Source organism: Littorina saxatilis, linkage group LG12 (assembly GCF_037325665.1).
Source record: "Littorina saxatilis isolate snail1 linkage group LG12, US_GU_Lsax_2.0, whole genome shotgun sequence".
Taxonomy (NCBI): Eukaryota; Metazoa; Mollusca; class Gastropoda; order Littorinimorpha; family Littorinidae; genus Littorina; species Littorina saxatilis.
Genome location: NC_090256.1, coordinates 52,470,154 through 52,497,043, shown reverse-complemented (window position 1 = coordinate 52,497,043; position 26,890 = coordinate 52,470,154). Strand labels below are relative to the sequence as shown.

Sequence of the window (26,890 nt, the reverse complement as noted above, 5' to 3'; positions counted from 1 at the left end):
AATAACATAACATGAATTTATATCAATGTTTTTCCTTCTTTTTCTCAATTGGTGCAGTAGCCTAGTGGTTAGGACATGAGACACGAAGTCTCGAGGTCGAGAGTTCGAATCTTCGCCGGGGCGTTTATTTTTTCCCCTTGATCTCTCTTGAAGATAAAATATGATCAGTCTTGAGAGAGCAAACCGGATGTTATCCCTGCAAAATTCAAGCGTTGACTGAAGCTCTCAAGGTCATACACGCCGTATAGGTGGGGTTTCGGGTTGCGTTTGCCGTACAGAATTCTGTACATGATTGTAATTGTATCCCTATTTTTCAACCTCGTAGCCCCGGAAAGTCATAAATAGACCACAGCTTTAAGCACTGAGCTTAACATGTGACCCCCCAATAATAAAAAAATAAAAATACACACGCACCAAAAATTAGAAAATTAAAAAACAAAAACTAAGAGCGCTCTGAGGTGAGGCACAGTGGGTCGAGACAATTCCTATAGCTTACACGCATGCTCACACTCGCTTACGGACCCAACACCTTTCTGACACTTTCACATGAAAAGTGCAAAAGACACAAACAACCTTACCAGCTAACTCTCTACTTTCCGGCTTATTTAAATAAACCCTGATGGTGGCAGCTAAGAAGGAACAGTTGCATATACGGTTCCAAAATGTAAGACACAGCACGCTAATTTGTACATTTACTCGCGTTGTAAGCTTTTTGCCCACATTTCTATAAATAAATGTGTGTTTTTTTTTACATAGTCTGCTGAATTATTTACAGAGTCTGAGCAGGTGTGAGCACTTCGTGAGAACGGAAACAGTTAAAAAGTGGAGTTATTCTTAAGCAACAGCAACCAAAAGGAGTGAGCTGAACGAAACAAAGGGTGGTTTTTGAGTAAAAAAAATAGACTGCCCTTCATCTATTGCATTCTACTGTGACTATGTAATGAAAGCAAGCTCCATTTTAAGAACTAAACAAGATACACCTCAATGACATCAACATCTCAAATACAAATGCTCTGCCTTCCTAAATCCATAATAATTGTTCTGAGCAACAATGGTAGCTAAAACTTTGACATTACAAGTGCAAAACACAATTTTGTGACGTGGCTAACACCTCAAAGAGACCAGATCTATCAAAGAATTATAATCTTGATTACCCCATTATATAACACTCAAACTCACAGCAAACAGCTTAATTGGGCTTTTTTTGTGTGGAAAACGCTTCAAAGATGTGGAAATGTACTTGCGCTATATGAGGAAGGTGCCAAAATGCACATCTGGCCCCATAAGAAAGTACATGTAGTCCTGCATGGATAAGTTTGGTTGAAAATAAGGAAGCACCTGCTTGTTTTCAATGAAGAAGACAGTTTATTCAGCAGTGGAATATGTTTTTCCTCATGAAATATTAACGGCAAGATGACATTTCTTTTTACATTTAGACCATTTCGGTCTTAGGGTTTGGGCTATTAGCCAAGCCTAACAGCATGTGGTTTCGGTGATGGCTGGTTTTCAGTATTGATGTTTTAGTTTCAGACGGACAGATTGACTCAATGTTTTGATACTGTTTCCTGCGACTTGTTTTTTGTTATTTGTAACTTGTTTGACATATGAAAATAAGTAAAGGAGCTGTGCACACATGAGCTGTCTTTTTGGCACTGTTAAATAAGGACAAAGTATTTTTTGAAATATTCTTTCCCTATGCGCATTTATCTGGGCAAAACACATCTTCTGATGAGATAAAACATACTATGAGGTCAATTGGGCGTTTCAAAAATATACGTAGATGAGGAAAAAGAAAGGAGGTGTGCTCAAACAATTTGCCCTTGAGATAATTAAGTAACATACATACGTAATTCATTTAAATTACATACATACTTAATTCATTCTTTGTACAGAGACATTAAGCTGCATTTAACAGGGATGTAGGGGGGGGGGGGGGGGGGGGGAACACAAACAAAATAAAACACAAAAAACACCACCAAAAAAAACAGGGTTTAATTTTTGAAAAGTTTAATGAATGACAATGCAAAACATTCACGGCATTCTTGTTTGTTCACTTTGAATAAAAAAACCAAGAAAGGTAGGTTGTTGGAACGTTTGTTATTGACAAAACAATACATTCCCAAATATTGTTTGTTTGTTTATTTGTTGCTTAACGTCCAGCCGACTACGCAGAGCCATATCAGGACGAGGAAGGGGGGGATGAAGGGGGCCACTTGTCAAGCGATTCCTGTTTACAAATGCACTAACCCATTACTTGTGTCCCAGCAGGCTTTAGTAAAACTAAATTAATACCTACTGGAAGATTACCAGTTTCCAGTATGTTAAAATAGGCTTAACCTATCTACTGCTGGACTTACATCAGAACACTAACAGATTAAACTATACATGAATCGCGAGACAAGCGGCAAGAGAAGAGATTTTTGGAAAAAATACAGGTGAATGAGCAAGAAGGCAGAAAAAAGAAAAGAATTCATGAAGAAAAAGAGAGCATGACAGGAAAGAGGAACCAAAAATCTACCTAACAGCAAACTAGAAAGCTCCTGCGGTTCCAAAAACAGGAGGGGCTTTTAATTTCATAACCGCAGTGCCCCACTGCGGGAATTCCCAAATATATCGACCCAACGGTCTTAAAGTGCACAGACAAACAATGAGAAACGAGAACTTAGCTTGATTTATTAACTTATTGTTCACTTTGAAGACAATTTTATGTACATGTACCATGAATGTTTTGCAGTGTCATTCATTTTTTTGTTTTTGTTAGTAAAGTAATACATTTCATCCCCAACAAGAGTTTTAGTTTCTAGTCTACATGTGCATGAAAACTGCACAGCCAAAGTAGCAACACTATGCAGTCTGTCATGGTTTGAATTACATGTATGTGCAGACCCACCTCAAATTCCCCGTAAATATCACAGAAGTCATTTTTCAAAGCCTGTGTATCGCCAGATACAATTAAACACAGGTAACAACATATATTTTTAGCTCCATTTTTTTGTTTTGTACAGGCTATTATCCGATCTAAGCGTGAATTAATTAATTACTTGGGCTGATTAAAAACTACACCAAACAATGATTGAGCTTTTATTACTCAATAACATCACTTTGATGTTTTCTGTTCCCATTCAATGAATTAAGGATAAAATGTTTTAAAACTAGTAAATTAAATATCAAACATTTTAACATAAAGGTTACCAGACAATTGTTATTCATAGAGGCAGTCAAGGTTAATAAAACCAAATCTTCCCCCAATAATGAAATGCATCATCACCTTTGAATGCTGCCTTTGATCGTGGAGGTAAATTCTGTGATCTGCATTAGTGATGCAATTTGCGAATAGGAGCCCAATTAGAAGAAAAAAAAAGAATATCAAAGAAGAATCAAACAAATACAGTTCACTCTTACTGTAGGTTTAGGAAATGCCCATCAATGAACACATTTTGAATATACAGAATGTACCAACATTTACCAATGTCCTTTTGCAATATGTTCAAAAGAGGAAAGCAACCCCTTCCCCCCAAAAAAACAACAACAAACAAACAAAAAACAACAAGTCGCGTGAAGCGATGTAACAACATTTAGTCAAGCTGTCGGCATCAAAGTAACAGATTCACACTAAAAAACCGTTATCGCCGAGACAATATCAAGATAGTCTTGACTAACCACACTAAAAAACCGAGGTCACGCTCGTCTCCGTGTAGCACGCGAACGCAGTACTGACTTAAACCTGTTTTTTGTCGCTCTGAGCACATTTTTATAGTAAACATGACATATGTATATGTTTTTGAAATCAGGAGAAATTGCGGAATACGATGCAATTATTTGTGAATATGTTAGTGAAAATTCGATTTTAATGAGCAAATAAATTAACTAATTTTTACGCTGCGGAGCTCAAAATCAATCATATAGTCCGGACTTTGTCAAAGACTGCTTGACAAAAATTTCAATCAATTTGAGGAATGAGGACATGACAGTGCGGCCTCAACTTTCACAAAAAGCGATATGACGTCATTAAAGACATTTATCGAACATAGGAACTCTCATGTGAAATTTCATGAAGATCGGTCCAGTAGTTTTCTCTGAATCGCTCTACACACACACACATGCACATACATACACACACACATACACCACGACCCTCGTCTGGATTCCCCGTCTATGTCAAAACTTGACTAAATGTAAAAACAACAAAACAAAACAAAACTACAGCAAAAAACAAGGTATCACTTCAGCTTGAATGAAAGCTACTCTGAGCAAAACTGTTCTACATTAAAAAAACGAACAAGAAAAACGTCAGCAGAGAGATTATTGTATAATGCTACAATGTACACACAAAACTGCAAGTAACACCTTTTTCTGAAGGAATTGAAGCACTTGAGCCTGAGACAAATTGACACACACACACACACACACAAAATAGACTCTCTCTCTCTCGCTTTAACACCCAACCGATGAACTGATGGGCTGTCATCAATACCTTTTCTTAACTGTCTGGCCTGGCTATGAATAAGTTGTAGAAGGACGAAACAATTTGAAGATACACTGTCACCTCTGCCGAAGAGCCATTCAATTTCAACTTGACCACTGAAGCTCACACTGACATACACGAGTCCGTGTCTAAGTTATGTGTTAAACACAGGTTCCCTAAAACATGTATTACTCAATGCATGCACTTTCCCTCATCAAAGTGAATGGTTGCATGAGAAAATTTGCTAATGGAGGCGTGACACTATAAATGTGATCTGGGTATTCACCATTGAATGTGCCTTTTAAATGCATGTAATTAATGAGACCTGCAGGGCCATGTTGATATTTAGAGCTGTAATGCATTCCATTGTATCTGCAAAATCTAGGATGAGTACTTGTTTTCCCATGAAGGTTCTCAGAAAACCTCAATTGCACCTTATTTACACAGTTCAAGTTGTGAACAGAATATGCAAGCTCTTTACATATTAAACATATGAAATCGAATTGTGTATCAACCTAAACATGTGACATTACATTTAAAACATATATGTATTTTACAGAAATGTATTGCCTGCATACAGAACGATACGCACCCACCAGGACCACATCACCCTCCAGCAAGATCTCAAGAACCTTGAAGTTTGGGCCATGCGTTTTAACGCCAGTAAGTGCTTCATCCTCTCCATCAAGCAGAAGTCATCCTTTTTTTTACCAACCAAATGACACTATCCTGCAAGGAGTCCCAACTAACCCCTACCTTGGTATCACCATCTAGCCTGACCTCCGGTGGGGAACCCACATAGACAACATCTGTAAAAAAAGCCAGCTCCACCTTAGGCTTTATTAGGCGGAACCTCTATCACTGCCCAGCAACAACACGGAAATCCGCCTACATCTCCCTTGTCAGGTCTACACTGGAATATGGGACCATTATTTGGGACCCCTTCCTGCAGTCGGACATTGACAAAGTAGAGAGGATCCAGAGGAAGGCTGCCCGCTTCATCCGGCGCGACTACAGATTGAGAACTCCTGGGTGCGTCACTGGCATGCTCATGGACTTAGACCTGCAGTCACTTCAACAGCGCAGAAAGGAGCTGCGCCTGACCTTCCTGTTTAAGGTGGTGGAGGGGCTGGTGCCGGCCATACCACCTCATACTTACCTCAAACCTACGAGAAACAAACGCAAAGTGACGGCAAGACGTTTCCAAGATTTTGTGTCAACATATATTGCTGAAAACAGTGTTAAGAACAATAGCCGCTGCTTTCAAACTATTCCTGGACAAACAGACATTCACAGGAACTCTTATTTTCCCAGGACGATCGTAGACTGGAACCATCTGCAGGACGATCAAGTTCTGGCAGGATCTGTTGAGACCTTTAAATCTCATCTCCACCCAGCCTAGGACTTGTTTACATGCGCTCCTCCCTTCCGTTGATCAAATGCCAGAAGTGGTTTTTCAACGTATTGTCACAGATGTGCACAGAACTGACCCTCACATCAAATGGAGATTTATAACATGCATCACATCACATCACAGCAAGGGGAATATTCTCACTATTTCCATGGTTGACAGAAAGGAGAATTCTGAATCACACGCAATCCTGAAAGCACTTACCATCAAAACGTTTGTGGAGTTTTTAACTGCGCTTGTTATCAATCCTGTTCCTGGAGTCATATCAATTCTGTCTTAGGGTTCTAACACATTTGTCATCAATCCTGTCCTGCAATCATGAAATGACATCACTTGATATTAGTTCTACCCTGGAGTCATGCAACACACGTTATCTGAGTCATGTTTCAGAGTCATGCAGCACTTGTTATCGATGCTGTCCTGAAGCATAAAGCACTTGGTATAAGACCTGTCATACAGTTACACATCACTTGTTTTTAATCCTATCCTAGCATTTAGCGCATGTTACAAATTCTGTCTCAGATCCTAATAGCAGATATTATATACAATTCTGTCCTAGAGTCGAACATCACTTGTTATTAACTGTGTCAATCCTGTTCTAGAGTCACACAAGTCTTGTCATCAATCTTGTTCTAGAGTCACACAAGTCTTGTAATCAATCTTGTTCTAGGGTCATACATCACTTGTTATCAATTTTGTTCAAGAGTCACACAGCACTTGTCAATCCTGTTCAAGAGTCACACAGCACGTTGTCAATCGAGTCACACAGCACGTTGTCAATCCTGTTCAAGAGTCACACAGCACGTTATCAATCTTGTTTAAGAGTCACACAGCACATTATCAATCTTTTTTAAGAGTCACACAGCACTTGCTATCAATCCTGTTCAAGATTATCAAGATAAGTGTTGAAGCTATCACTTGTTCGCCATGTTTTGCTATCGGAATGTGTATTGATTATCATTTCAAGAACGTGTCCATAAGCAATCTGCTTGTTAACGTTCTAAATGTTGTTATTGTTTGAAACGTGTGTATGAGAAACTGAATAAACACGCTTAAACCAATCCTGTTCAAGAGTCACACAGCACTTTCTATCAATCCATTCCTGAAGTAATGTAACCATTGTTATCAATTCTGATCTTTTGTGATGTACCACTCATGTTCAATCTTGTCCTAGAGTCACACAGCACTTGTTGTTGTTATCAATCCTGTCCTTTCTCCTGCATGAGAACACACCCTTGCTTTACACATGGGACAGGTGTTATGTTGATCCAACCACTGCTGGAGACATCTGCAGAAGATGAAACAATATGAATAAATTATAAAGTTTAGAGCTGCTGCTTCATTTTTCAGTAAATCATTATGGCCATTTTTTTTTAGAGTGATAAATAGACAGGATTCTTCACTAATGAATGATTTGAGTCAGAAACACCTGCCTTGTTTTGTCAATTTAAAAGTTCAAATAAGGTTAGTTATATCTGTGTTTGGATTTGAGTGATAAACAACACCAGCAAAACAACAAGGAAAACAACTGTCATGACAAACAAACAAAAAAGCAAATATCTGCTAGACATGGGTGAAACCTATGAAAATCAAATTGACTGAACATTTTTTGAGGCAGGGGTCCAGGGGCCGCCCAGGCCCTGGCGGGGTACGGGGCCCGTTAGGGGGTCCAGGGGGGCAACGCCCCCCGGCCGAAAACGAATTTTTGCATTATACATTGTGATTTTGTGGCCTTTCCTGGCAAAAAAATACACTTTTTGTCACTATCATGCAGGTCAAAAAAATACCTTCAGATTCTAATGATATGGTAAAAAGGGTAAACAAAATCAAAACAATTCACAGAAGTAATCATTTTTCTTTTGTATCTTTTCACACTTGCATCTTCCAACACAACGACACAATTGATAACAATTAACATTGACAACAGCCAATTACTAAATGAAATAGAAACTGAACAACTGAACAACTGAAATAAAAGTTCAAAATATTTAATTATAAGAAGCAAACATTGCCAGACAGGCATTGAAATAAATGATGAAACAGAATGTCACACATGCAAACAGCATGATGTAGCACTGCACAAAGTAGCAACTAAGCAGTAGCATCTCTTATAGTGCAAAGTTCTCAAGGAAAAGCACTTGAGTTTCAAGCACCAAACTTATCACACACAGTTTTAGTTTCATGAACTCCAACCAGTCCCATCGCCATTTGTTGGCTAGACCAGCATCAATAAGATCTGTCCATGCGTTTTCCGTCAAAACCGGCATCTTTGTCGCAGAAATCATGTCACCACTTCGTAATGCCTGCCAAAACGCGAGAACTTTTTTTTTATCGTGATGCAGAGCGAATCCGAAAGCGAAGAAACCTCACCTACGGGGTTTACCGCATAGCAGTTCGAAAACGCGTTCCGCTTAAAAAAAATTAAAACAAGAAGAGCAAACGCTCGATCGAGTCACTTTCGCAGTTCTGAATATTATATGAGGCATCAGATGGACAGGAAGAAATTGCTATTCACAACACAATGAGTCACGTTCACATAAAATTTGAGCCCGGTCACTTTTATAGTTTCCGAGAAAAGCCCAACGTTAAGTTGTGTGTTGCCGAACAGAAAAGGCTAGTTATCTCCCTTGTTTTTCTGATAACGTTCGTAAAAGGCTACAGATGTAAATACTTTGATGTAAAGAATAATCCTACAAAGTTTCAATCACATCCGATGAACTTTGTCAAAGATATAAAATGTCTACTTTTTCCTTTGACGCTGACCTGTGACCTTGAAAAAGGTCAAAGGTCAACGAAACCATCGTTAAAGTGTAGAGGTCATTGGAGGTCACGACTAAACAAAATATGAGCCCGATCGCTTTGATAGTTTCCGAGAAAAGTCCAACGTTAAGGTGGTGTCTACGGACGGCCGGCCGGCCGGCCGGCCGGACAGACTAACACTGACCGATTACATAGAGTCACTTTTTCTCAAGTGACTCAAAAAATAAAAAATTATTTTTTTTTTTTTTTTTTTTTTAATAAAAATTGCGGATTGACGGAATTTCCGTCAGACTTATTTTCAGATTGACGGATTTCAGTCAATTGACGGGCTACTTTCACCCATGGCTAGATAAACAACCAAACACAAACACTGAATAACAGAATAAGAAAATTGTAAAGACATTTATTCAGACGCTTAAGATCACACACACACACACACACACACACACACACAATCACACAACCCATCCCCTGTCCAATAGCAAATATGCTCACTTTGTATGGAAGCCATGACGACAAGGACAGACCGCAAGTTTTTCAGAGCGTTGGAACTCCTCCAAACACACTGGACATACCTGAAGCAAAAGCAATCATTCAGAACAAGAACTATAATGGTCAAGAATTATTTACCTATGTTTTAAGACGGAGAACACGATGGGAAGAACACTCCCTGGTCACTCGATCCCTGTCAAACTCGCCACAGAAGGTCACAGTATTTATACATGTTCTTATAACTATGAAGCTTAGATGCCATCTGATGTTTTTGAGGGAGAGAGGTAACAAATATGTCTAGCACAGTAGCAGAAACAAGTTTGACTCTTAAAGAAACCCCACTTTATTGTCATAAAGAGTTGACTGAAATCATTGTAATAATGCAATAAAAATAAAAATACGCTCTATTAGAAATATCATACTTACATCATTTTTCATTTTCTTACTGTGTGGAGAGAAACTCAACTGGAAACAAGAAAATCACAGTAAATCAAAATACAATTTAAGACAAAAATTAATCAACAATAAACAATTAAAATGTTTGATTTACAAAAAGACAAGCTCAGAAGTTCTGCAAGTATAGACAAAAGCACCTCATTTTAGCAAAGAAATTAGGATAAATCCTTTGTGATGTTTTTTATTTTTAAATGAAAGCTCATTATAGTTCAATGTCTCTCTTTTTTATATTTAGTCAAGTTTTGACTAAATATTTTAACATCGAGGGGGAATCCAAACGAGGGTCGTGGTGTATGTGCGTGTGTCTGTCTGTCTGTCTGTCTGTCTGTGTGTGTGTGTAGAGCGATTCAGACCAAACTACTGGACCGATCTTTATGAAATTTGACATGAGAGTTCCTGGGTATGAAATCCCCGAACGTTTTTTTCATTTTTTTTATAAATGTCTTTGATGACGTCATATCCGGCTTTTCGTGAAAGTTGAGGCGGCACTGTCACGCCCTCATTTTTCAACCAAATTGGTTGAAATTTTGGTCAAGTAATCTTCGACGAAGCCCGGACTTCGGTATTGCATTTCAGCTTGGTGGCTTAAAAAATAATTAATGACTTTGGTCATTAAAAATCGGAAAATTGTAAAAAAAAATAAAAATTTATAAAACGATCCAAATTTACGTTTATCTTATTTTCCATCATTTGCTGATTCCAAAAACATATAAATATGTTATATTCGGATTAAAAACAAGCTCTAAAAATTAAATATATAAAAATTATTATCAAAATTAAATTGTCGAAATCAATTTAAAAACACTTTCATCTTATTCCTTGTCGGTTCCTGATTCCAAAAACATATAGATATGATATGTTTGGATTAAAAACACGCTCAGAAAGTTAAAACAAAGAGAGGTACAGAAACGTGTGCTATCCTTCTTAGCGCAACTACTACCCCGCTCTTCTTGTCAATTTCACTGCCTTTGCCATGAGCGGTGGACTGACGATGCTACGAGTATACGGTCTTGCTGAAAAATGGCATTGCGTTCAGTTTCATTCTGTGAGTTCGACAGCTACTTGACTAAATATTGTATTTTCGCCTTACGCGACTTGTTTTTTTATCATAGACACTTAACCTTCCTCTGTTAATCACCATTAATAAGATTGTCCTGCAGTGTTTTTGTCATTCATGTACTTGCATGGACATTTCATTTCAACTAATCAATGGGTCCACTTACCTGACAATACCCTCGTTCCTCACTTGACTGCCTTCTTAACCTGCAAATGGAAGAGGATGGTAAGAGGATATGTCATATTTGCTGTAGGAAAAAAAGTGTGAACAATGATTAAATGTTATTGTAAAATTCAGTTCAGCTTTACACGTCTCTTTTACTAAAGGTCACCACGAAATGAGTCGCATGTCACCTCGCGCGGTTCTGCGCTAGGCTTAATAAAAGTCCAGGGAGTGTCTGGTAACAGTGTGAGGGTCACCTTAGTCACAGGCTTATAACTCAAACAGTTTTCGCTCTTTTCTAAAACGGTTTTCACCACTGGATAGAAAATAAAAAACTCTTTAGAAAAATGTAAAAATATGAAAATCATGCAAAGGTGACATGCGACTCATTTCGTGGTGGAGGGTCACATTTACTTGTTCTCCTATTTTCTCTTTCAGAATATAACATGCTGCAGCTTGAAAAAAAAAGACAAAAAAAGCGTGGAAGTTGCCTAACTGAATGTGTGTGCGTGTGTGTGTGTTTGTGTGTGTGTGAGTAAAAAAAAATTGTTAAAAGAAAGAGAGAGAGAGAGATGTTAAATCAGCTTTATTTTCAAAACCATGTATGTACATGTATTCCATAATTAACCCATGTTTTTTGTGGTCCTTTTTGAATGACACAGAAACTTTTTATAACCTGACAGACCAATTAGAGACAACAGTCAAGGTGTTCCTTATAATTACTGCTGGTAACCTGGCCAATACAAGAACCTAAAACCCTGAGTCTCACTTCCAGAGATAGCAGCAGAAGTAGTCCACAACCCATGTATTTTTCTGTCATTTCAGAATGACACATAAACTTTTTATAACCTGATGGGCCAATAAGAGACAACATGCGCTACGAAAGGTGTATCCCCATTGTCCTTAGCTAGATTGCTGTTGAATTAAAAAGTAATTTAATGGAAATGTAACCTGTAATGCAAAAGAAAACAAAATTAAAATTAAAATTTCATTGAAGAAAAAAAAAGAAAAAAAAAAAAGACCAATGAAGAAGGATATGCTCACCGCCCAAAAAGAAAAAAAAAAAAAGAAAAAAAAAGACGAAAGAGGCAAAAAAGATGGGTTGAAGCAACCTTGCATGCAACTGAGGTAAAAAAAAAACCAAAAAAAAAAAAAACATACAAGGTGTTCCTTACTGCTGGTAACCCAATACAAGAACACAAAACCAGACTCACTTCCAGAGATAGCAGCAGAAGCAGAGGCTGAGCAGCAGAGTGACCAGTCCCACGCCCATCAGGGGCAGGGACATGTTGAAGGAGATGTAGGTGGCGGTCAGTCCGCCTGGGGAAAGGGGGGGTCCACAGCCGCTCGTCCTCCCGTCCATGTCAGTGGACTGCTCACCTGTACTAGCTGTCGCATTTTGCATCAGGACTGGTCAGACCGCCAACCTGCAAAAGGGAAGAATCATGCACGTTAAGAGCACATTGATAAGCTTAGCTTGTTGTGCTCCATTATTTAATTGATTGTATGCGGCATTGTTATTTGTAACTGTTTAAACCAAGAATCCAAAAACAAGAAGGGTTGAATTACTGGCATGTTTTATACAGGACAAAACCAAACATTCACAAGAACTTCGACCTTTCAGCCTTTAAAGTGGACACACAACAGACAACAAAATGAATGCAACTGGATTTCTGCAAAAGAGAAGGCTGAGTGACCTTATGTTCTTGAAGTACAAACAATTCAAAATCCAGATACTGTTCGTTAACTTATGATGAACACTTATCTCATATTTAAGTTGCTAATCACTTTCTGAAAATGTCTGGTATAAGATTTTGATATAAAAAGAAATGCCTGTTTTGAGCAATTATTAGGAACTAGATGAATACCCGCTTCGCCGGGAAGAAGTCGAGCCGAATACCCGGCTGTGCCGGGGACCCGGCTTAGCCGGGTGTACGCCGGCTTTGCCGGCGCACCGCACGAAGGAAGGAAGATAAACGCGCAAAACACTGGAGAAGAGTAAAAATAGTATAACGGGAATATGGATTGAGCATTGTCGACAGTGACCTTCTAAAAATAGAAACGGGAATATGGATTGACGCCACATGAAGGAAGGGAGATAAACGCTGAAAACACTGGAGAAGATAAGGAAGAGTTACTGGGAATGGATCCAGAGAAAAACCAAAATCGGTTGTGTCCGGGGTGTACCTGAATATGGGCACCAAATTTGAAACAGATCCATCGAGAACCTTGGGTGTGCATCGCGGACACACACACACACACACAGACACAAGTCGTATATATATAGAAGCTAAAAAAGTAGAGGTACTAACTCAGTGCTCCATTCACACAAACAGAAACAAGTCACAAATTCTACATACCCAGTGCATGTATTTCCAAGGCATAATTATTATGACAATTATAGTGCAGCATGAAGCATAAAGCAAAAGCTTCTGCAAGCTTTCAGTACAAGAAGCTGAAAGAATATTTCCTTGCACACGACTTTTCAAGTATGTACTGTATTCTATTAAAAGGCAAAGTCTCGTTCCATGCACGGTCTGTTGCCATCTGTAAATGTAGTATATTCTAGGGTAGAGAAATTTGCTTGTGATCTAATCTGTACACAGCTGTTGCCATGCACAACGCATTCTCAATGGGTTCCTATACCTTTGAATCACAAAACGCATGGTATATAAATAATACATTGAAGTGTATAATAGTTATGACAGCAAACAAAAATGTTTTACAATCTACATAGTGAAACCTGTGCTTTACAAGCCTCCTATTTAATTTAAAAAAAACGTTTGATTTTTTATGACAAAATTAAGACACTGACAAGTTCAGTCTTTATAGTGGACAAAAAAAATTATGAAACAAATAAAAGTAAAACTTACTCTCATGGTTGCTTTGAAAGAAATATGCTTTGCCAGAGATCACATCCAAAGTATAACTAGCAAAGTTTTTCTGTCATTTGTCTCATAATTATTTGTCTGTCTTCCACTACACAGCTCATTGGGTCGATCATGTACTAGTGTATTTCTTGTTTTGTCATAAACTGAACGACCCAATGCATAACTAACCTTCCTTGTTTTTGGATTCTGGATTTTGCAGTGTGAGCAGTCTATTTGTTTTTGAATAAATCCTCCAGTTTAAGACTCCTATTTCAGGAACTTGGTTGTTTTCTTCTTCATATTTTCTCTGGCTAGTTTCTGTAAAAGTGTTATCCTTCTCTTAAAATGGCTTTACTTTCAATCTAAAATTTCTCACACTTTGGAAGGTCTTCAAACAAAGGGATTACAGTACCTGTTGAGTAATATTTTTTATTTTTTTAATAGTTTGCTCAGAGGATATGAATACTAATGGCACATTACATGAAGGTTAATTTACGCTAACAACAGCTATAGGTAAGCACTCATTACCTCAGAGCACAGTTCTTCCTGCAATGATAACGCCCTGGTATCACACTTCCAATGGTCAGCTTTGTTCCTCACATTCACAGTTCTCTGGAATCACATGATTATTGAAATGCAGGAAAGATATAGACGTTGCACTGGTTGCAGTATACAGACACCACAATCATGTATTCCAATAATGCATCCTATGCAGAGACCATGAAACTGAAAGATTTTGCATGTGCAAGGGACAAAAGCACCGCTGCACCAATTACAATTTTTGCATGATTTGCGAAAGCTTCCAGGGAAAAGCCATGCACAAACGCATTTGTTTTTAGGCAAAGGCTACTCGCACTCCCAGTGTATTCAGGATCCACAGGACTATATATACACTCCGACAATGAAAAGCTCTGTTACAACTCTTAAGCCAATGAAATGCGCCCTCACAAGTAGCCAATGAAAATCAATCTGATGTATTGACTTCCGCTATATCTTTTTTGGAGTGTATTCAGGGCTGGCACTCACATAGTATACAACCACTCTTAGATCGATACACGTGCACTCTAAGTGTGCTCCAAACACCGACAATAAATTGCCATGTTGCATCAGTTTAGTGTGTGTGTTTTTGTTTTTGTGTGTGTTAATCCCTAGCATACTTTGATACTATGAATCGGAAGTGAAGCGATCCTTCGCAAAATGACGTCGAATGAGCGTTGATGCGGTTCTCTGATCTTTTATGTACACTCTGAGAATTTAATCTACATTACAGTAAAGGCCGTGCAGCATCAGATTGTTTTTGTTTTTGGTACTCTCTGATAATCAACTGCTCTGCGTTCCTATCGTAAAGTGGCGTCGAATGGCGTCAGAGTGTACACAGGGGGCAGAATCTTGTATACACTCGGAGTTCGTGTATAGCTAGTGCGTTGTTTTCAATTAAAAGAAAAAGTTCACCAGCTACGCTAATAAGTGATCTACAACAATGAACTCTGGGAGTGTGGTGGCAGGTGCTAACAAATAATTTACTTTGGACTGCTTAGTTTAACTCTTTCCGCCCTGCGCCCGACAGTTTGTCGGGCGCTCCTTTGCAGCTTTCAACGCCTGTGCCCGACAAACTGTCGGGCGGTGACACGCATCTTCTCTGACCTTGTTTCTGATCTAAATATAAAGGCAGGTCACGAGCAGGGGAGGTAAATCTGTTCCCACTTCCTTCTTCTTTGTTTGGAGCAATTTGGCGAACGAAAATCGTCCGATTGAGTGTTTTTTGAGCATTTTTTTGGCGAAATATGAGCAACCAACGCCGCTACTCATTGAGGCAGGTTCTTGACGAGATTTTCCTCGACGATGACAGTGATTATGATGCTGAATGCGACGTTTTTTCGTCTCAATCGAGTGAAACAAGTGGTGATTTGAGTGCACAAGACCTGTGCGCGGGCTTCGATGCAAATGTGAGACAGAAACATCCTGTGACTTGTTGGAACAACTGTGACAGAGTGGTGTGTTTACATACTTTTTGGTGTTGTGTTTGTGACTTGGAAGAAGGATTTCTTTGAACTTTACACACTTCAGAAGGTACTGACTGCTACTCAACAGGTAAGAACATGCACTTATCATACAACACACAACATTGTATGTGTCTACAACTATTAGTTGCAGAGTTAGAAGCGCTTTAGTGAAGTACCCATCAGATTTGCACTACAGTGCCAAAACCCTCCAGGCTGGAGAGGCTGCTGAGCATGCACTGCAGTCAGGGCTGATAGGGTTAATATCATATTCTGCAGTTAGATAAGAGACCACAATTTCTAAATCGCCAAAGTTTGCAGGATAACCGAAGGCTGCCAGGGAAAAGACATGCACAAACGCATTTTTTAAAATCAGGATCAGCATCAGGATCGATACATTGCAGGAACCTTTTTAGGCTATCGTCGCAACGGAAACGAGAGAGCGCAGCCCCCCAATTTTTAAATTTTTTTTATAGTAGGAATTATTGGATCCTAGCCTTTCTTCCTATTTCTAAGGAGATCAGTTAGTGAGGTTAGGGGGGCGATTGAAGAACCGGAAGCATCCGAGAAAATCAAAAGAACAAGTTCACTAGCTACGCTTACGAGTGATCTTCAACAATGAACTCGGACAATGTGGTGGCAGGTGCTAACAATTAATACCATAGACTGCTTTTATCATATCGTGCAGTTAGATAAGAGACCGCAATTTCGTCCCCTAATTTTCATGTTCTATGGCGGTATAAATCAATGAATATGCAACTGAAGTAACTAAATAGTTCAGTGGCTGTACACAAAAGTGAACTGGAAGCAAACAACGTTGTCCTTCGATAGCATACCACAAATACGCTTATGTAATCCTTCTCACGAGGTGGTCCATTCCAATGTTTTGTTTCTGCTGTCAAGGCCATGCAGGCGGGGTCAAGGTTGAATGCGACATAAAAATACATATGTTTGACTTTTATTTTTAAAGTAATTTTACCCCAAATTGCTTTATTTACGTAAAACAGATAGTATCAAAATGTTTAAAATATTAGGACAAGCTTTTTCTTATATTTACGGCATTGACGTCTGTCGTTTTTACAGCACATATTTTGATGACGTCAAAATGGCTTTTTACATTCATTTAAAAGCTATTTTTATAAATCTATATACGAATAGCTCTCACTGGTATAACCAATACATCATTTATCTTAGTTTCCTTCAATATTTTAATCATTCTTAGGTGGAATTTTGATTTAGAGATTATCAAAAAAGATGTGCAGTATTAGCTGCATCTTTTTGCCAAGAGTGTCCACACATTTACAACATGGAGACTGTTGCGATTGCAACACCACATTTGTAATATCTATTTTTAAACCAGCAGTATGGTCAAGAAGCTGTCAAGAATTATTCCAGATTCACCCCGCTTCTACTTAACACAGAAAGTTGAAAGAAAATGGAGAGAGCGAGCCAAAACAACGGTGAGGGACGTTACTCTGTTGGTCGACGCAGACGACCCTCTGGCCGTTCCAGACGTCGAGAAAGAAATTACCCAAACTCGAATGAAAACAACCCTGGAACCAGTGGCACTTCACCATGCCGCATTCTCGATTTGCCAGACGATGTTATCTACATCATATTCCAGTATCTTGGACCCGATTCTTTGTGCAGACTGAGCCAGGTTTGTCAACGATTCAGGCAACTGTCCTCTGAAGACAGTGTATGGCTGCCCTTTGAGAAGGAACGTTCATTACTGCGCTCAAGCAACAGTCGGTAAGAACGAGATTTGTTTGTGAGTATGGTAGTAGTAGGTTGATACTGTTGTTAAATTAGTAGTAAAACGTAGGATAGTACTTACATACATGAACCCCCCGCGGGTTAGGGGGAGTCCCATATTGGTTGGGACGAGAAAGAATTTACCCGATGCTCCCCAGCATGTCGTAAGAGGCGACTAACGGATTCTGTTTCTCCTTTAAGTGTTTCTTGTATAGAATATAGTCAATTTTTGTAAAGATTTTAGTCAAGCAGTATGTAAGAAATGTTAAGTCCTTTGTACTGGAAACTTGCATTCTCCCAGTAAGGTAATATATTGTACTACGTTGCAAGCCCCCGGAGCAAATTTTTCATTACCGGTAGTGCTTTTGTGAACAAGAAACAATTGACAAGTGGCTCTATCCTATCTCCCCCCTTTCCCCGTCGCGATATAACCTTCGTGGTTGAAAACGACGTTAAACACCAAATAAAGAAAGAAAGTACTTACATGAAATGATGAACATCAAAGGAGAAACAACCATAAAATTAGCAAAATATTACAAAACTTTCTGTGTTAAATGATAGGTTTTAAAAGCAGAAAACTCTCAAAATGAAACCTAGCAGAAGCAGTTAATTATCAGCCCAGTTATTGAGAACGGTATTCAATATACATTTCTTTGCTGTTCTTTGCAGGTGCATACTGAGTCTGAAAGAAAGATACCGCGTGTCACTGAACTGGGAAAGCGGTCGCCGCCATGAGGCCTGGTTATTGAGACACAACTTCAGGTATGGTGTTTATAAATCATGCAGTTATTGTGTGTGTATGTGTGCCCTTACAGAAAAAAAAAGTTGCTGCGAGGTCGCAGCGATCTAAACACATCGCGGCAACTAGTCGCAGCTGGTCACGGCTACCCGTATGTTTTTGATTAATATTCAGGTCAAAGGGAGGAAAATTATGATTTTTCTTGCTTGACAGTTGAGTTTATCACGTTTGTGAAATAAAAATGATAACATAGACTTTACCAATTATTTTACATTTGTTGACTTTTTCTATTTGTTAGCTAGCAGAGCCAAGCTTAGAACACTAGAAGATGCCTATATATAGAGCTCAAGTTGTAACCAAGGGCCGACGGGCGCAATGGCTTGGTGGTAAGACGCCGGCCTCCAAAGTGGAAGGTTGTGGGTTCGAATTCCGGCCGCGCCTGGTGGGTTAAGGTGGAGATTTTTCTAATCTCCCAGGTCAACTTATGTGCAGACCTGCTAGTGCCTTATCCTCCTTCGTGTGTACACCCAAGCACAAGACCAAGTGCGCACGGCAAAGATCCTGTGACCCATGTCAGAGTTCGGTGGGTTTTAGAAACACGAAAATACCCAGTATGCTTCCTCCGAAAGCGGCGTATGGCTGCCTAAATGGCGGGGTAAAAACGGTCATTCACGTAAAAATCCACTCGTGCAAAAACACGAGTGTACGTGGGAGTTTCAGTCCACGAACGCAGCAGAAGAAAGAGTAACCAAGGGAGACAATTTTCAAGCAATATCCAAAACATTTACCTTGTCTTTTTTCTTACATTTCGTTCACTTTATTTTATGCAGGCTGTTGCCCTGGATACAGAAGGATCAGAACAACACTCTGTGGGTGTCAAGGGGCAGCCGCATTCTCAAGTTTGATGTCAAGGACAACGGACGACTGAGAGAGTCGGCAGGAGGGCCCCTGTATGGCTTGAACTCTGACGTAACTCGTTTTGTTGTCAACAATGGCATCGTTGTCAGTGGCTGCAGGTGAGATTTGTGGCGAATGCTTTCAATCATGTTGTGTTTTTGCATTGCGTCTAAGCGCTATAAATGTATACAAAATGTGCAACAAGAGTAAGTGAGAGTTATGTGGAACCAACCTCCTGGCACCTGAGAGAATAACAAGATACAAGATACAAGATATTTATTCACCAATTTTGCAAAAGGATTTCATCTTGGCACGGCACGGTAAAAATAAAATAAAAACCAACCAGACACATATGCAGACACACATCACCATGCATGCATACATACGTACATTACACTGTCATGCACACACAGACACAACTCACACACACACACACACACACACAATTATTTACATACTCACACATAACCAGCCACATATCTACATCACAAATTCACATCGTCGCCTTGTAAAGGTAAAAACATGGGTGAAACTTTTCCGCCTTAGGGCGGAAATCCGCCAAATGAAATTGGTCAAATAAAGAATTCCTTATTTTGAAAATCTGTAAAAAAAAAAAATTTTTTTTTTTTTTCCGCCGGCGATCCGATCTGTATTTTCTCTAACACAGTGACCGGACATCGCTGAATCTTTGTTTCCCTGAGCGCGCGAATTATCGGACTACAGCTTGGCATTTGTTATCATTGTTTACTGTGCAAATTTGTGTGTTTGAGATACCAGGAAAGGCCTACTTTTACCCTAAAAAGCCTGATTTTTCGTTTTCTTCCGGGGGGCTTCGCCCCCCTGGGCCCCCTAAGAGGCAGAGATGGGATTTCCCCGGATTTTTCCGGATTTCCGGATTTTTGGGATCGCCAAGGATCGATTTTGAGATCGATCCAAATCCGTTGAGAAAATTTGGGGGGGGGGGTGAGTCGTTTTTGTTTGGTTTTCCCTTCGACTCGGCGAACGAAATTATCCGTAAATCGATCGGAAACCGAATCCTCAACTGGTGTATTCTCATTTGGCAACTTCCGTTTTTCCAATCCCTGTTCGCAGCGCACACACGTGAGAATCTCAAAATTTTCTTTGAGTTTGTCTCGAAGTAACAACACAAGAAATGACTTTCCGCAAAATCAATGATGAGAGGGGCATCAAATGCTCGAAGAGCCGAACAAAGAAAGCGTCAAGAAGATTTACAGAAACAGCGTCAGGAGTTTTCATTGAAACAAGAAAAACTCGTTGCCAAACAGAAAGCCTTGAAGGTGAAAGCAGCGATTGCTAAACAAGAAAGAATGAACCATCGGCGTAAACAGCTGCAGAAACTTGTCGAGTTATCCAAAAGAGGGAGGAATTTGAACCCGAGAAAGCGACCTGCATCAGATGAAGACAGTGTGACCAAAAAGGCAAAGCGTGATTAGACTTCAACAACGAGAATGCTTACTTTCGAAAGTGTATCATTTTGGTTTATCAAATCCGTCATTTTTTTCTGTGTAGTTCTAAACTAGTGCAATCTTCTGAACGTATCTATTGTTGCACTTACACCCCTGTTTCTAAAGACCACTGACTTGCCTGGTGCTGGTGATTGTGCTGGTGTCCAAAATAGTACCTGCTTTGTGGTAAGTGTTGCTTTTTCATTTTTTTCGGCGTTTTTTTCCAATTTAAAAATTCTTGTAAATAATGTTCGACTTCTAATAGTACAGCTTTGTTTTGTTTGTCGTTATTATTAGCACAATGACTAGAAAGATATAAATTTATCTTTCAATTCACAAAAAACAACTAACAATAAAAAAACCTTTAAAATATTAGCCCTGTGGTAAAGATACCAAAGCTTGTTTCTTTATTCAAGCATAAATTGAAAGTTCACAAATTCGTGTAATAAATGCATGTTTTTGTGTACTTTTTAACACTGAAATCTTAAAAAATCTTCAGCTTCAGGGGGCTTTGCCCCCTGACCCCCATCAGGGGCTTTGCCCCTGAACCCCATCGGGGGCTTAGGCAGCCCCCGAACCCCTGCCAGGATTTTTTCACATTTTCCAATCCCATCTCTGAAGAGGGCGTTGCCCCTGCACCCCTCCAGGGCGTGGGCGGCCCCTGGACCCCGGCCTCATTTTCCTTATTTTTAATTCTGATCAGTTTCACCCATGTAAAAACCATATCAGTTTAAAAGGGGTGCCAGTAGTAATATAGAGTAATAATGTTTTTTTCTGGCAGTTGTATGGAGTTGTATTTTTTGAGGAGAGATTACAAGTTGACAACCCTTAGTCATAACCTCACAAACCTATTTGCCGCCTGGTGTATGACTTGTAAATCACCAAGCCAACCACTGGGTTAATTTATAGGTGTCAGTGTAACTTACTGTTTTACTACTACCCACAGATTCCCCCCTGACAGGATTCTAACCTATTTGATCAAAGGTGCTGTTATTTTTCTGTACTATTGAAGTCTCGGAGTCAGAGTAAAAGAGATGTCACGATCAAAGTGGAAGAAAGTAGCTTTCTTTTCATCCTTTCAGAAAGAGCAGTATCTCAACCAGATTGATGCAACTTTTTTTTCAAACAAAGATAACTTGCTGATTTAATTAAAGAAAATTATGCCTGTTACAGAGGAGGAGGGGTAAGCACGTGGGAGGCGTCATCAGGCGTGCAGCTCATGCACTGTTACAATGCACACAGCAGTGAAACGCAGTGTGTGGATGTTGCGGATGATGTCATCGTGTCAGGGTCAAAGGACAACACCATGAAGGTAAGACTGGACCAATTTGAAAATGGTATTGAAAGAAGCATCAAGGAGTTTCGGAAACTAAAGATGAACACAATAGCAAAACTAAGAAAGCCACTGAAAACAGCTAGAGCGTTTTGGGTTTGGGGGCCAGCGTTTGTGCATGTGTGTGTGTGGGGGGGGGGGGGGGGGGGTTGTTGTTGGTTGGTTGGTTGGTTGGCTGGAAGAGGAAACATTCCAAGCCGGAATAGTATGATTATGAGTCATTATAGATTACATACAATTTTTCTGTGTACATTTATTTCTTTTGTTCCTCATACTTTTTAAATCTTTGTAAATCTAACAAATATTGTTATACTAAGAGGTAAAACCTGCTTTTCAAACTGACTTTTCATTAACCATCATCCCCATGGAAAAAAAGAGTTTAAAAAATGTAAGGAAAAAACCCAAACTATCATGGTGAATCGTTTTGTGTCAGAATGAACAATAACTTGTTGATAATATGGCATGGCATGCTATGCAGGAAAGTCTACAACATGGTGTTTCAGTCAGATTTGTTTCTTTTTCCAGGTGCTTTCCATGTTTCCTGAGGACAAACAAAGAGTGAGACAAAGTTTCAACATTGGAGACAGGATTTGGTCTCTCTCAGTCTCTCCCAACAAGAGGTGCGTATGCAATTATGTAATTTCTTTCTCAGAATGTATTCTTGAAGTGGAGAGTGAAAAGGAGAAAGAACGAAGCTCAAGCCCAGGTGTCTTGTTTTAAACTTTTTAATTGTTGTACAAGAAGACATTAGCTGTCAAAGCAAAGTCTAAGAAGCTTTAGCCTTTATTAGAGACCGACAACTGAAGGCAACGGACGAGGAAGTGATCGTGAAGGCAGATCAGAATATAAATGAATTTGACAACATTTTAATGTTTATTTTGTTTTGTTTCTGTAGCACTGTGGCAGTGGGCACAGCTTGTTACAACAACCCTGCCATTTGTTTGCTTGACATTCACAGGTAAGATTTTGATGTTTGACATGAGTAATTATCCTATTAACATTCATCAGTTATTCAGCATCAACTTGTATATTGATTAACCCTTCCAACATTTGTTTGTGATATGTAAACAAATAGGACCACGACTGAAAAAAGTACAGTAATGTTCTGATGTTCCAAGCAGCTTTTCTGTTATTAAACATTACCATTGGTAATGGTCTTGGTGTGAGTAGGGATTCATACACACATGCGCTACTTACAATCGTGAACATGAACAGTAAAACATTTTTTTTAAATCAGCCATTGTGGACAGTGAACAGGAATGTCTGTACAGTGGACTCCTCCCTTTTGTTAACATCCCCCCTCCCCCAATTTCAGACTCCTTTGTGTGAAATTCCTTGTTTATCAGATTTTCTGTTCATAACCTCTGTAAATTCACGCCCATTTTAAGAAAGACTCCTCCCTTTAAAGACCTGATTTTGTTCAGATTTGTGGAGGTCTTCCAGAGTAGTGCATTTGCTGCATTTACCAGAAATGACAAAACAACAGTGTGAACATGCAATTGCTAATTTTGTTGTTGCTGTTTTAATATTTCAGTGGACAGCTACTTGGTCATCTGGGCGATGAACACAAGCGAGGTTCAGGGGTACTGGACTTGAAGTTTGAGTCACCAAACATCTTGCTGACCTGCGGGCATGACACATACCTTCGCATGTGGGACATGCGTACTCACACCTGGTCAGTGTCGTTTGTTTACGTCAATGTTACACATGTTACGAAGTTATTTGATCGCCTTTTTGACTCACATGCGAAGCAAAAGTGAGTCTATGTACTCACCCGAGTCGTCCGTCCGTCCGTCCGTCCGGCCGTCCGTCCGGCCGGCCGTCCGGAAAACTTTAACGTTGGATATTTCTTGGACACTATTCAGTCTATCAGTACCAAATTTGGCAAGATGGTGTATGATGACAAGGCCCCAAAAAACATACATAGCATCTTGACCTTGCTTCAAGGTCAAGGTCGCAGGGGCCATAAATGTTGTCTAAAAAACAGGTATTTTTCACATTTTTCACATTTTCTCTGAAGTTTTTGAGATTGAATACCTCACCTATATATGATACATAGGGCAAAGTAAGCCCCATCTTTTGATACCAGTTTGGTTTACCTTGCGTCAAGGTCACAGGAGCTCTTCAAAGTTGGATTGTATACATATTTTGAAGTGACCTTGACCCTGAACTATGGAAGATAACTGTTTCAAACTTAAAAATTATGTGGGGCACATGTTATGCTTTCATCATGAGACACATTTGGTCACATATGATCAAGGTCAAGGTCACTTTGACCCTTATGAAATGTGACCAAAATAAGGTAGTGAACCACTAAAAGTGACCATATCTCATGGTAGAAAGAGCCAATAAGCACCATTGTACTTCCTATGTCTTGAATTAACAGCTTTGTGTTGCATGACCTTGGATGACCTTGACCTTGGGTCAAGGTCACATGTATTTTGGTAGGAAAAATGTGTAAAGCAGTTCTTAGTGTATGATGTCATTGCTAGGTTTAGTTATTTGACCTTGACCCTGAAGGTCAAGGTCATGTAAAGGTCAAGGTCAAGCATGTGAGTCGTATGGGCTTTGCCCTTCTTGTTTCTCCTTCTTATTTACCCTGTGCAACTTTACAATAATAACAAATCAATAACACAACAACACATTTTCTTTCTTTTTCTTTTATACATCTCTTATTTTATTTTTGTATGCTTTTCTTAGCTGGCAGTACAGTTGTGTTTTCTGGGGCTAAGATAATGCAGAATTGATACCAGTTTAAGATCACCTTAAAATGTGGGTGATATTTGCAGGAATAATGTAGATTGTGTAGTAGATTGATACAGGATTGTAGCTGTTAAAAGTGAAGAAACTTCAGTCAGATTTTAAAATGCAATTGCCCAGCAGACCTGTTTGTGCTTAGAGGAAAAGCAGAGGTCATATACTCTTTCGGAGGCTAATGACACACGTTTCAATGATTTCCCTATGAAATTGATTTGTTCATGTTCTTGTTTATTGTTGCTAACTGGTATTTGTCCCTGCATTTTGTGTGGCAGCGTCAGCTCATGGGAGGACCCATTCGACTCGACCTTGTATTGTCTGCAGACAGACGGTCAGTGCTCCATGCTGACCGGTACTGCTCGCCATGGACTGGTTAGATTGTGGGACAAACGCCAGCAGAACCATGTACAGGTAGGCGTCTTCTGAGTTGGTGCTGTAATATACGCGTTATTGGTCATCCACAGATTCACATACGTATATCAAAGACAAGACCGTTCGGTTTCATGTCTGCCGTTTATTCCATATCAGGATACAACTGCCGCCTACAACAAATACAACCGTTTATAATTGACTGTCTTTACGTTGGTTTTCAGTCAAGTGAGGAAAATGTGGAGATCACTTTGCAAATTGTTTGGTAGAAGAGACTGGTAGGCTGATTGCATGATAATAATGGTGCTCCTTGGTGCACCGGTGAAATTCAGCAGTATTTTGTGTTGTGTGCTCTCATGCTTGCATGCATGCAGTGTGTGTAAGCGAGTGCTCGTATGTGCAAGCATACATGTGAGTATTAAACTCATTTCATAAAAGAAGTTGTTTTTTTCTTCTTGCGCAGATATACTACAGCGGAGGTCAACACAGCCCTGTGTACTCTCTGGCTGGCAGTTCTCAACATCTGTACGTGGCACTGGACATGGGCCTGTACTTCGTGGACTTTTCTATACACTGAACATCACTTGCCTGCCAAGTAACCACTGCTACAACTGTAGCCTGTTTAATCTCTCTCGTCCATGTGCCTGTGGATTGTATGGTGCAAAGAAAACTGCTGTTGCCTGCAGCAAGGATTCTCTGTGTCTGACATGGCCCTGTGTTCCACTGATTTACTGATGTAGTGTGATAAATGTACACCCTTGGGACCAGTCAAAAGTGTCCCTACATTGCAGGTGGCCTGTCATGACAGGTAGATTTTGGTAGGGATAATAGACAAAGTGACAACAGAAGGTGTCCTTTAAGGGAGGTTTCCCCTCTTTGGAGGGGCCACACATCGCAGGTATCACTGTATTGTTAAATCTTTCTCACCCATGTGCCAGTTGACTGTATGGCACAAATATTGTTTGTTTGTTTGTTTGTTTGTTTATTTGTTGCTTAACGTCCAGCCGACTACACAGAGCCATATCAGGACGAGGAAGGGGGGGATGAAGGGGGCCACTTGTCAAGCGATTCCTGTTTACAAATGCACCAACCCATTACTTGTGTCCCAGCAGGCTCCAGTAAAACTAAACTAGTAATACCCACCGGAAGACTACCAGCTTCCAGCATGTTAAAATAGGCCCAACCCATCCACTGCTGGACCTACATCAGAACACTAACAGATCAAACCATACATGAATCGCGAGACAAGCGGCAAGAGAAGAGATTTTTGGAAAAAATACAGGTGAATGAGCAAGAAGGCAGAAAAAAGAAAAGAATTCATGAAGAAAAAGAGAGCATGACAGGAAAGAGGAACCAAAAATCTACCTAACAGCAAACTAGAAAGCTCCTGCGGTTCCAAAAACAGGAGGGGCCTTTAATTTCATAACCGCAGTGCCCCACTGCGGGAACAAATATTGTTAAAATCTCTCTTCCCCATATGCCCCTGGACTGCATGGTACAAAGAAAGTTGTGCTGTCTCCAGCAGCGAGGATTTGGTGTGTCTGCTGATGGCCTGAGTTCCCAATCGTGTCAGTGTGCGTGCAAGTCGTTATGTCTGCTCAATATTTATGAGTTAGCACTTACTATTATGAGGTCTTGCTCATGTTGATTTCTTGATACTGTCATGGGAATGCGTGTCAGATTTAACTATCATAAGCCATGATAAGGTCCTGCTTAACCCTTTGCCTCCCGCATTCTGAGAGCCTGTTGCTTATCTATTTCCCAGTGCAAGGGGAGTAACTCCGTACAAGGCACCCGGTTACCAACTTTAAAAAATCATATAAAAATAACTACTGTTCACATTTTAATGTAGTTTGGATCTAAAAATTGCTGAAAGATTTAACTTCTTTAAAATGAAACAC

The 26,890-nt window shown here is 39.7% G+C and overlaps 2 protein-coding genes across 3 annotated transcripts; one reads left to right on the top strand and one right to left on the bottom strand.

The window, feature by feature from the left end:
• Positions 1-1,516: 1,516 nt before the first annotated feature.
• LOC138982218 (RING finger protein 24-like) lies at positions 1,517-16,578 on the bottom strand. Of its 2 annotated transcripts, XR_011460810.1 has the most exons (8): positions 16,510-16,578; positions 14,202-14,285; positions 12,018-12,230; positions 10,808-10,847; positions 9,555-9,593; positions 9,132-9,211; positions 6,385-7,164; positions 1,517-5,886 (listed from the first exon to the last, which is right to left on the bottom strand). XR_011460810.1 is itself a non-coding variant. In XM_070355446.1 (7 exons), the coding sequence occupies exons 3-7, from the start codon at positions 12,206-12,208 to the stop codon at positions 7,053-7,055; spliced, it is 462 nt and encodes a 153-aa protein (XP_070211547.1). In that variant the 5' UTR covers positions 12,209-12,230; positions 14,202-14,285; positions 16,510-16,578; the 3' UTR covers positions 1,517-7,052. The 2 variants fall into 2 exon arrangements, 1 of the variants encoding a protein (XP_070211547.1); XM_070355446.1 differs by having other exon boundaries at positions 1,517-7,164.
• A 370-nt stretch (positions 16,579-16,948) lies between these two features.
• LOC138982216 (F-box/WD repeat-containing protein 4-like) lies at positions 16,949-26,329 on the top strand. Its single transcript, XM_070355443.1, has 9 exons — positions 16,949-17,425; positions 18,098-18,190; positions 18,998-19,183; positions 21,704-21,842; positions 22,389-22,483; positions 22,759-22,821; positions 23,398-23,538; positions 24,896-25,031; positions 25,453-26,329. The coding sequence occupies exons 1-9, from the start codon at positions 17,109-17,111 to the stop codon at positions 25,564-25,566; spliced, it is 1,284 nt and encodes a 427-aa protein (XP_070211544.1). The 5' UTR covers positions 16,949-17,108; the 3' UTR covers positions 25,567-26,329.
• Positions 26,330-26,890: the final 561 nt, after the last annotated feature.